The sequence below is a fragment of the Carassius gibelio genome, chromosome B23, assembly GCF_023724105.1.
Source record: "Carassius gibelio isolate Cgi1373 ecotype wild population from Czech Republic chromosome B23, carGib1.2-hapl.c, whole genome shotgun sequence".
Lineage (NCBI taxonomy): Eukaryota > Metazoa > Chordata > Actinopteri > Cypriniformes > Cyprinidae > Carassius > Carassius gibelio.
The window spans coordinates 18,276,868-18,288,970 of record NC_068418.1 but is presented as its reverse complement, the minus strand read 5'-3'; the positions used below and the strand labels follow the sequence as shown (position 1 = coordinate 18,288,970).

The 12,103-nt window shown below is 38.4% G+C and overlaps 1 protein-coding gene across 15 annotated transcripts in view; it reads left to right on the top strand.

The window, feature by feature from the left end:
- LOC128011268 (kinesin-like protein KIF1B) overlaps positions 1 to 12,103 on the top strand; it is a 66,550-nt gene that overhangs the window by 34,467 nt on the left and 19,980 nt on the right. For 8 of the 15 annotated variants that reach the window (XM_052593470.1, XM_052593472.1, XM_052593473.1 and 5 more), the window contains 6 exons: positions 685 to 757; positions 8,313 to 8,415; positions 8,772 to 8,920; positions 9,145 to 9,323; positions 10,039 to 10,179; positions 10,878 to 11,129. In XM_052593470.1, coding sequence (XP_052449430.1) covers positions 685 to 757; positions 8,313 to 8,415; positions 8,772 to 8,920; positions 9,145 to 9,323; positions 10,039 to 10,179; positions 10,878 to 11,129 — 897 coding nt within the window. Of the gene's footprint in view, positions 1 to 684; positions 758 to 3,179; positions 7,074 to 8,312; positions 8,416 to 8,771; positions 8,921 to 9,144; positions 9,324 to 10,038; positions 10,180 to 10,877; positions 11,130 to 12,103 lie in introns of those variants that run through there. The other 7 variants (XM_052593477.1, XM_052593479.1, XM_052593480.1 and 4 more) reach the window with 2 other exon arrangements.

Genomic DNA, 12,103 nt, shown 5'->3' with positions numbered 1-12,103 from the left:
CTCGCAAAATTCTTTTAAGGCAAGTGTGGAATCCAGCTAATATATGATACCCTGGACCACAAAACTTAAGTGTCAATATTTGATGTATTCGTCAGCTGAAAGCTGAATAAATAAGCTTTCCAATGATGTATGGTTTATTAGGATCGGATAATATTTGGCAGAGATAAAACTATTTGAATATCGGAAATCTGAGGGTGCAAAACAATCAAAGTACTGAGAAAAATTGCCTTTAAAGTTGTCCAAATGAATTATTAGCAATGCATATTACTAATAAAAAATTTTGGTTTTATATATTTACAGTAGTAAATTTACAAAATGCCTTCATGGAACATGATCTTTACTTAATATCCTAATGATTTTTGGCATAAAAGAAAAATTTTGACCCACACAGTGTTTTTTTTTGGCTATTGCTAGAAATATACCCCAGTGATTTAAGACTGGTTTTGTGGTCCAGGGTCACAAAGAGTCTAGGGTTGGATAGCCAACCAAAGCCAGGGCCACCCAGCAGCTACAGAAGACAAAATCTACATTTTGTGAAGTTTAAGCTCTTGGTATTGAATGTGAGAAAATATGAATTGGATTATTGTAAGAAGGATTTTTAGGATTATGTTGCGGAAAGGAAATGCAGTGAGCGTAAGAAAGAGCGGCTTTTTGATGCAGTGGTCTCGCACTGTATTATATCAGGCTTACAGAAATGGAGATCCTGTACAAAAAAGAGAAGGAAGAAGCCGACCAGCTGCTTGAGCAACAGAGACTGGTAAGGCAGAATCTCTTTGATAATTCTTGTTTCTTCTGTTGTTTATCAGAGGACCTGTTCTTTCGTTTCTATTAGACCTTGTCCTTCCAAATTAGACTGAGGGGAGAGATGTGCCATTTGATGAATGGAGTAAAACGGGCCCCTAGTTTTCTACTTGCTCTGCTGAAGTCCAACCAGCACTAATTCTGCACTCTTAGCTCTGACAACTTGAGACTTTTGTGTGTCTGTATGTGTGTGAGAGAGAAACACTTCTCCCAGTGCATGGCTGAACCTCTTTGCATGGTAACTGAATCCACTCTGTCTGGATTGAGATTGCAGATGGCCTGATTTACATATCAGTTTGATACAGCAAGAATTAGCGAAAATTTCTTATTCACCATTTTTACTTTTCTCTTATAGATTTGAGATGCAACTTTGCAAAACAGCATCAGCAGAAAAATACCAATTTTTTTTTTTATTTGACAATTGTATGATTTATTGCTGTAATTTAACTTAAAATATTTATTAAAGGTTTTAATGTTAATTATTATTCTTTTAAAAAGGTGATTTGAATTAAAGAAAATTAAATGTCACTCTTCAGGGTTATATGTTTTTATGTAATATTTTGGTAATAGACAAAAAAGATTGACCGTCAACTTAATTTTTTTTTTTTTTTGTTACCATATGTGAGCCAGTTGTTTAATTTTAAAACAACAAACAACATTTTGTCCATATTACACATAATTTTTAATATTTTTCACACAGTATAAATAGGCTTTTTCAAATATCTATTTGAAAAATACTTTTGCAGTAATCATTTTATCTGGAGATATTTTACATCATAGGGTTGACATCAAACTATTGCCCGTTACCATTTTTCATGGGGTCTTTAAATTACATTTTGGTTAATTCTGTATGCTGCTTTTGCATGGTTTGTTTCTGTAGCATGTTTAACAGATTAATTTAAAGGGTACTTAGTACCTCATTTAGTATTTGTTGCTGAGTAGTGTTGTTAAGCTGGTCAAGCCTGAGTCAGCATTTGATTTACCCAAATAGATTTCGTTTCATCTGAGTTAGTTGGTTTTATCAATGCAATTGCTGATATTTCCAATGCATTGTTGCCATAACCCAAGATTTCTGCTGTAGTTGATGAAGGCTAGTGACAATGTGGTTTCTCATTGACATCTGTAGCCTTGAGTTCTACACATCTGTGTCTGGCCAGGCACACAGGGCATGCTATAACACAGCTATCCATGCTGGGGGTCTTAATCAATGATGACAAGCTCTCCAATGCTCTGATGGTCTCATTCACAGAACCTCATACACATAATGACACCGATATCATACACCACACTGATCACACAACCACGATTACATGGTCACCAGCTGTCTCCTTTGTTATTTGACTGTGATTTTTGTATTGTCCATGTTTTACTTGACCTGGAAAATGAGAAACTGCATTTTCTCTCAACTAACCTCTTAACTGTAGTGGATGAAATCGATGCTTTTAACCTCCTCCGAGCCTGTACTTTTCTCTTTCTCTTCTCTGTACTGACCTGTAATAAACATGCAAGAGTCTAACCCACTGCTAGAGCTAGAAAAACTCTAAAACCAAATCTTCTCTATCAAGAACGTCATATGAGGGAATGAAGCAAAACTCATCAGGCTTTTCTGCATGCCACTGAAGCATGTTTGGGGTGCAACTTTCAAGAGCTCTAATTTCCTCAATGAAGGATGTCATGAATTTTAACTTGACCAAAAGAAAAAAAAGAAACCAGCGCAAGAGCAAAATCAGCAGATCAAGCAACATCTTTCCCCTTTTTGTTTACATTTTTCTCATAATCATGAAAGTCATGCCTTGTATTTACTTTATATAGTGATATGCGACTTGGGAATAACAGTGATTTGAATTTGTATCTACACACTGTAAATCAAAAAATTTACGGTAAGCATTGTCAAATGCATCTCAGAGTACATAATCCTCTGTAAAATTTATATCTGTAGTTGACTTGCAGTCTACAATAATTTGCTTTCAGCTTTTCCTGCAGTTAGTTAAAAATTGTCAAGTAGGTTGACATTCTCAGCTTAATGACTCCGTTTGTACATTTTTCTAAATATTGCAGTGTTTTCTCAAGGTTTTAGAAAATCTCTAGAAAGTTTCACATATGTAATTAGGAAATCCTGTGTATCTGATGCGTATAGTCATAATACAAATACTTCAGAAATGTACATATATAAATTGAATGTTAACTTTCATCATTAAACCAGTAGCAGTGCTTCTGCTTCAATTATAATCTCATACTGCAAAGCATCATCTCCTTTAGCTGTTCCCATTTTGCATATCACAACAGTCCATTCTTTACAGAAAACATTCCTTTTGATTTCGATTTCCCATTTTGTTTTTTCGCATTCTTTGGTTTGTTTCCTGTTTTGTTCTCTCAAGGATGGAGACTCTGACAGTGGCGACGACTCTGATAAGAGGTCGTGCGAGGAGAGCTGGAGACTCATCACTTCACTTCGGGAGAAACTTCCTCCCAGCAAGCTCCAAACCATAGTCAAAAAGTGTGGCTTACCCAGTAGCGGTAAAAGACGAGAGCCTGTCAAAATGTACCAGGTCCCTCAGCGCCGTCGCCTTACAAAGGACTCCAAATGGGTGACTATCTCTGATCTGAAGATCCAGGCAGTCAAAGAAATTTGCTATGAGGTGGCTCTGAATGATTTCCATCACACCCGTCAAGAGATTGAGGCTCTGGCCATAGTAAAAATGAAAGAACTTTGTGCCACCTACAACAAGAAAGACCCAAATGAACGTGATTCTTGGAGAGCAGTGGCTCGAGACGTCTGGGACACTGTAGGGGTCGGGGACGAACGAATCGAAGATGTCATAACCAACGGGCGAGGTATAACTGACATGGATGACCTAAAAGTGCACATTGACAAACTGGAAGACATCCTGCAAGAGGTTAAAAAGCAGAACAATATGAAGGATGAAGAGATTAGAGCTCTCCGGAATAAGATGTTGAAGATGGAGCAAGTGATTCCACTCATTTCCAATGAGTCTCAGGAGAAAAACGCTCGCAGTGCACCCATGAGAGCCCGCAGTTCCAGTGAGGGTAAAGCTCTCGAGCAGAAACCCAACGGGGAACAGTCGGACGAGCAAGCATCTACAATGACGGATGATGATTCTTCGCTCCGACATGGACGAATGCGTTGGATGCGACAAGAGCAGGTACGCCTCAAGAACCTTCAGCAACAGGAGATTTCCAAGCAGCTCCGGAGGCAAAATGGACCTCACCGCTTCATCCCACCTGAAGACCGCAAGCTGCGCTTCCCTTTCAAGAGTAACCCCAAACATCGCAACTCCTGGACCCCTGGTACTCATATCATTATCACAGATGAACAGGTGATCGAGTTGAAAGTTCCCAAAGAAGCAGTCCAGGAAGAAGAAGACGGCAAAGTGGAGGCTACAGAGCCCAGAGAACAAGTGGTGCCCATCGTCCACTCGTACCCTACTCTTCCTAGTCCCATGGGTCAACGTAGAAGCAAAGATTTAGAGCAAGGCCCGAGTCATAGATACAATCAAAGCCACAAACTCCATGAACGAGGCCGTAGTAACTCCTTCAACAGCAGCCAGCATGCCTCGGACTCTACGGAGTCCCTCAATTCTGGGAACAGGAAGCCCCCTCACCCCCAACAGGCCTATTACCAGCCACGCTACAACCAAAATCAGCATCATTATCCACAACAACAGCAACAACCACAGTTCTGTCATTACAATATTGATGCCAGCAACAACTACCAGCAGTATCAGCAGCTGAGCCACCACAACAATTTTTACACGCCACCCCGTATGCGTAGGCAAATGTCTGCACCCAATTTGAAGGGCAGTCGAGAAACCACAGTGTGATACTGGAACCAGGGCATAGGTTCATGTACAGAACTAGTTGACTCTACAAATGACACATCACAGACTCATCACAGCATTGGACAGCTTGTCCCCATCACGTCCAACTGTTATGTGGCACTTGTTTGAAACTATTGAATGTCCTTGTTGTCATTTGTAGATTTAAATTACAATGGAAAATACCACATGAGCACCTTGAATCAATAATTTGATCCCCCATCCATATTAGTAATGCTTATGGGTTAAAAGTATAGCAATAAGTCTCATGGTTAAAAGGTGTCCAAGTCACGACAAGATCTCAGAAGTATTGGGAACTATGAGTTCTGAGAGAGACACCCTTAAGTTGGAATTGAGATGTACTTTACACTGATTTGACTCAGTTTACTATTGTTTTGCTGCTGGTCTTGATGGTCTGAAACGATCCAAGAATTGAACACAACCACTACACTGCAACATTTCATACTGTCCAGTGAGAACCTTGAACCATTACTTGAATTTTGAGTTTTTGAATTTACAATTCAGTCATTTTGTGTGCATTCAAGATGCATGAGTGATATGTTCAGTAAATGCTGGAAGGTTAATAGCCAACCTTTTATTCTCTTGAATGTTTCTAAACGCATGTCAGAGATGCAAATGACATTTTTACTGTTACATTTTATGCAAATTGTTTTATTTTATGAGGTTTTGGATCTTTGCGTTGGTACTCCCCATCAAATAGTTTAAATATGACAGTGGTAGCAAAGGCCTTTCTCTAGCTGCCTTATGTAGAGGAGTAAAAGAATATGAAGGAGTGCTTTTAAAGTTTTTAAGTGCCTTATTGACTCACTGGAAATATATGAAGAAAACAGAATGATTTTGCATCAATATTTTAATCTAAAAGATAAAGACACCATCTCTAAATTCTGTAAGAACAGTTTGTTTTTCATCAAAATAACTGCCTCTATGTTTTTATAAAGTTTGGTTCTGCCTTATTTAGAGTACAAACCACTCAGCACTAAACATCCATATCCAAAGAGGCAATGCTTTTTGTGAAACGCAGTAAAAGAACGGCTTCAGAGAGTGCTTTGCATCTATTGTTCCTCTAAACCGTCTGCTGCACTCTGATCTTCAGTAGGGGCATAGCCTTTTCCCACGGGATGGAGTCAGTGTTCTAGAACACTCTGCTGTTCTCCTCAATCTTAACATAATTATATCGCATATATTTTCGACCAGAGACTTCTCTTGGAAAGGACCTCTAACAGGGCTGTTTCTGGTCCTCTTACATGCTGGTTTTCAAGGCTCGTTTTGAAAGTTGTAGCATGTTTTTAGGGAAGGAAAACCCTTAAAAGCCAAATCAAATTTGCTGGACCGGTACATGCTGCACTGCGTTTATTTTCTTGTTTAGTCTCATGTGAATTCACAGCCTTTATATGTAATGCCACTGAGCACTAGATTAAATTTACCACTGTTTTTTAACTCCATAGTTATGTTCACGTAGGGTTCATATAGTTGTACATCCTTACACTCGTCACTGTAATTTCCCAGCTTAAGCCTTGATTTAATAATACACTGGTGTGCCTCAGCACTCAAGTGCGACCCATTACCAGCTGCGTATTACCAAAGCACATGTTCTGAAATCCTCTTCATGTCATCTCCTCTGGCCAGAGCCAAGCGATAGCCAACTAGGTCAAAAGTCTTTAGGGCTTTAGCATTGCTTCATGTGCATGAAGAACTTGAATGCTTTTGTTGGCGAAAATACTGCCTTATTTCTAATGAAACCCCTGGGTTTTGTTATAGTAATGCATACTTGCATAAAACACAATTACTTTCCCTTCAAAAGGTAAAATCAAGAAACTGAATAAAGAAGGAGGGCTCTAGTTTAAAGGTGAAATGTGTATTTTTTTAATTTGACAATTGTAAATCCAGACACTGCAACATTGGCTTAACCAGTGATATTAGTTTGGGGGTGGGGCTGTCTGTATTTCTGTCCAAAATCCGTTTTATGCAGTAAAAATTCCAAACTTCAGCTTTCAATGCTACACATAAATTAAAGTACAAGTCACTCCTTGATTATCTTTATTTTAAACTGCTTTCCCGATCTGCCAATTCCCTGCTCCCATAAAGAATGTTAATACACGGTGCTGCCAGCTACTCTTCACTACCACAAGAGGAGCTAAGGAAATGTATAAAGACAAATGGGCAATGTCTTTGTCCCCTTTTTAAAGGTATATCACTTCTCTGTTCAGTGTTTATCTATATGCAATGGTGATATCAGCTGCCTCCAAAAGGCCATGTTTTAATATTGTGTGGTTTAGGGGGGCATTTTTGTGCAACATATGATCTTTAATTCTCAATGTGTTGATGGTTTACTAATATTGCTATTACATTGAACTGTGCTGAATATATCAAAATGTCAAACAATGACTGAAATAAAGTGGACAAGTTTGAAATGTATTGACTGTTGACACTCTGAGCCAAATGGCTTTATCTATACAAACACATACTTAGCCACAATTACATTTAAAGAATTTTCAAATATTTCTTAGTAGTTTTATCATTATCATTTTATCATATTACAGCTCTTAGGAAGTATGACAGCAGTCAGTTTTGTGTTGTTGAAATAAGTCTGAAATTAAATACACTGCCTTGCGAAACTATTCAAACCCCTTCATTTTTTATAATAACAGGTTTGCAAATGTATTAAAGATAACAACAACAACTTAAATTATTCCATTGCATAAGTATTCATACCCTTATCTGGTTCATTTGAAATATAGCTTAAAATGAATTGAATACATTTTGCTTGTAAATGTTACCAATGTTACTAAACTATAAATTCAATTGAATGGGTAAAATTTGGAAAGGCACACATGACTTAATAAAAGGTCTAACAGCTGAAAATGCATATTAGAGCAAAGACCGAACCCTGAGGTAAAAAAAAAAAAAATGCCAGTGGAGCTCGGAGACAGGATTGCATACTTTCGCAAGGCACTGTACAAAATAAGTTTGACTTAAAATCAAGAGCAATTCTATTATCCATCTAGTGCAAATAGATTTACAGCTGTTTTGACATTGAATTTATAAACTGAATATTCTCATTTGTAATAAAGCAATGTGGGACTAGTAAAATCTGTAATGTTACATATAACCACATTTTAGTGAAACTGCATGTAAAATACATCTCTTTTAGAATGCAAAGTCTGTTAAACCTAAAACAGTTTTTATTAATATTTAAATGTATCATTTTCTACATTACAATGGCATATAATTAAGTTATGGGATTGTTTGAATCTAAAATCTGAAGTATTAAACGTCAGGATGTAACTCTTCCTGCACCTTTTGTGCAATGCAATTACATAGATGGATATCTATGCATACATATATAGAAAGAAAAGAGACCTGGAGGTGAGCTTTTCTATTTGAGCCACCTCACAATGCCCTGGCAACCCTCGAAGCTGCATAGCAACATTGTCTCCATTGTCTTTTTCTTTGTGCAAAATTAGTGCTGTTTAGTTGAACTTCAGTCAAAGTCATTGAAAAGTAATTTAAGAAGTATAATTATCATTCCATTGTCAAGAACTAGCACACAAACTGATAAAGCTACAGTGTAACCCATCCTCTTGAAGCTTCATCTCTCTGTTTGTCATGCTGATACGATCATGTCGTGTCTCTCTTCATCAAACCTTCTCAAAGGTATATGAGAGTAAACTGCAAGAGCTGCAGAAACAAGTGGAGACTCGCTCACTGGCTGCAGAGACCCCAGATGAAGAGGAAGAAGAAGAGGAAGAGGATGAAGGTAATGTATTGTAAATGTTAAAATCAACATAAATCAGACTCTGATTCAGGTGTTGAGCTACTCAGTTTCTTTAGCAAAAGATGTTTATGTGCATTGTTCTGGGACATTGCGTAAGTAGCACATGTTCCTGAATCAACATTCCTGTCCTTACTCTATCCATAACCTCAACCCACCCAACAATCAGAGGAACATGGATCATAGACTGATAAACCCCTGTACCTTTCACTATAGCCTGACTGATTGAATGTTGTTTTATGAACAATAAGGACCTCCTGCTTGGCAAAATCACAACCAGCTCCAGTATTGTATATCCCAGCCTTGCCATGTTTGAATATGTGGTGCCTGTATTGTTGCAGTGCCCTGGACCCAGCATGAGTATGAGCTGGCCCAATGGGCTTTCAGGAAGTGGAGATACCACCAGTTCACCTCCCTCAGAGACCAGCTGTGGGGCAATGCTGTGTACCTCAAAGAAGCCAATGCCATCAGTGTGGAGCTCAAGAAAAAGGTGCAGAAAACATTTGTCAGTCATCGAAACATTAAACTGTTTTTAACTTCACACAAAAATAGAAAGTCCTAGTGGATGGCCAGTTTTTTTTTTACTGCCACAACATTATGTAAAACAGCATATGACTGCGTTTTCATTGTGATGGCAGTTTACCAGTAAGTTCTGCATCATTTACATATTCCTTGTTTATGCCCTTATGTCTCATTTACATGATCTATTTGTAGGTCCAATTCCAGTTTGTCTTACTCACGGACACCCTCTACTCTCCGCTGCCCCCGGAGCTGCTGCCTCCAGAACCAGAGATGGAGCGTGACACTAGGCCTTTCCCTCGAACAGTGGTGGCTGTGGAGGTTCAGGACTTGAAGAACGGAGCCACTCACTATTGGTCCCTGGAGAAACTTAAGTAAGCCTCTGGATGCCAACCAGTCTGTGATCAACAGAGTTTTGCTCTTATTTCTTGTGCAGTTATTATTTGGGACCGTTCTATTTGGAAATCCCAAAGCTCTTTTAAATGTTCTTATTCATTTTTTTTTTTAATTTCACTTCGAAAGGAGTTTAAAGTGCTGTTTGGCAGCTAGGATTTATCAGGGCGACATTTATAACAGAACATTTGCATGGCTCCTCACAGAACATGTGTTCGAATGGAAATGAGCTCACTGGGAACAAAGGAGTTCTGTCAGAAGTCTGCTTCCCATGGGGCCGGTCACATGACCATATTCCAACATGACATTCAACATGATATTCACAATGGCCTGTTTTAACAGTTCAACCAGTGTAGTTTTATCGAAATTGTTAATTTTAAGTGGTACTCTGAAAAAATTCTCATTACTGTGCCAAGTGTCAAATAAAAGCCCTGTTATAGTGGTCAGGAAAGACTTCCAAATGATTATTTCCGCCTCATCAGGACTGTCAGAAATTAAATTGACCCTTGTGTTTAAAAGAAAGAAAGAGAGAAAAATGATTGGCCCTGAATTTCAACTTGGATAGTAGTACAAGAACACATTTTCTATGTAGTCCAGTTGAAGGGACTTTAAATGTAGCAATCATAACATTGTTGGTTTAGTTGAGTTTGTGATGTGAGATCAAAAAATGTGACTTAACTTTTCATGTTCTTACAGGCAGAGGCTGGACCAGATGCGAGAGATGTATGACCGTGCAGGCGAGATGGCCTCGTCCAATCCGAGTGAGGATGTGGAGGGTGCTTTAACCGGCAGTGACCCGTTCTATGACCGCTTCCACTGGTTCAAGCTGGTTGGGAGGTATGCTAATAACCTTATTTCATGACTTGAGAAATGATTGAGCATGTTAAACAGAAATCATTATATGTTAAATACTGTAAAATGAGGCTTAATTCTTCACAAACATTTTGCATGTTTTGTGGTTAAAACGGGGTGTGTGAGAATGTTTTTGTTTGTTTGTAAAGATCTGCTCTCTTAGTGAAAAAGGGGAGCCCATAAATCATTCATGACATCTTTGTGTAGTCATTAACACTGTTAGTTTTCTCTTCATATTTAAATCACCCTTTTTATTCACATGAGTTTTTGTTTGTTGGTTTTGCGTTGTTTTCCCAATCATTATCTGCTTGTGTTTTGCTGTATGCTGGTGTAGTAGTGTTTTTATTCATTTATTTTTTAAATGCAATGTTTTCATCCGTTTGTCTTTATTTGAAATGTTCATTTCACATGTAGATTGTTTTTTGTTCTTCTGTGCACAATTGTTTCAAATTCGTCGTGTAAGTTTTGTCCAATGTTTATTTCCATATTCAATTTTAGAACAGTTTCTTTGTTTTCTTTCTTAAAAACTTACTGCATTAAGTTAAAAATAGCAATTAATTATTCATGTACCTGCTATATTCATTGCTTTCTATTGTATAGTCATGGCTCTTAAATGTGGGTCTTTTAAATAATCCTGTAAACTCTTGCTTGTGCCTGCGTTCTACCCACGTACATTTTTTCAGCTCACCTATTTTTCACGGCTGTGTGAACGAGCATCTCGTCGACCGCACTCCCTCGCCCACCTTCTCCACTAGCGATTCGGAGATCACTGAGCTGGCCGACGAACGGCAGAGCGAGATGGAGGACTTCATGGATGACGAAGCTTTCGTGGACGACACCAGCTCAGACGCTGGGACCGAGGAAGGCTCTGATATCTTCAGCGACGGGCAGGACCCCTTCTATGACCGTTCCCCGTGGTTCATCCTGGTGGGCAGGTTGGTGGTGGCCACTGCTCGGGGGGAATCCTGAAAAATGAGGGCTGGACAGAGAATGAATGACCAAGAGAAATGGACACAGTTGTGTGGCTCAGTGTGCAGCTATTAATTTAGAGTCAGTAAAAATGAATTAATTTACTAGTCATGTGAGATCAGATCTGATTTACGAAACGGCTCACACGGCTATACCAGATTCCTCCTCCAGTCCTCCACAGCCTACATTTAACCTCCATCTGTCTGGTTTGGTTAACATTAGCACGCGAAACATTAGTACACATTTGTGTTTGTTTTCATTCGTTGTATTTATTTTAATCGGGCTGTAAATCGATTAAAATGTGTTATGGTTAGCATTCAGTTCCTTTTTTAGACCAGGAATGCATTGCTAAGAGCTAATACAAAGAAACACAAATGTAATAATAGAATTCAATAATAAAACCCATGTTCACAGCACTTTATGGACTTAATCTTTCATATGCAGATTTTTAGCCACCGGCCTGCTTCATTTGCTCTCTGCTGGAGTTCACATTAACGTTTTTATGAATGACAGTGTTTCACTTGTGGGTGATATTGCACTTCGCCTCGATGGGAATACAGTTTCACTGTACAAGAATGCAAATTACTTTTGTTAAACCTCGCTTCTGTATGTTTCTCCATTGGTCTGTCTCCTTTGACTGAGAAACAAACGCTTTGCTAGGGACCGTTGTGAATGTGTGTGTGTGTATAAGATACAGACACTTGGAACACAAGGAATGCTCAGATCAGTCAGACAAAAAATTATATCTAAGAGCTTGGAACAATATGACACATTAACATTGATTTACAGCCCCAGTTTCTTAATCCTTTATTGTGCTTGTATATAAAAATATTAAATTGTGTTTATTTGTTTCATGTTTTTATTTAATTTTGTCTTTGTATTCTTTTTTCCCTTTAACATTCATTTTCATTCAGTGTACTTAAGAGCTGTTATTTATAAG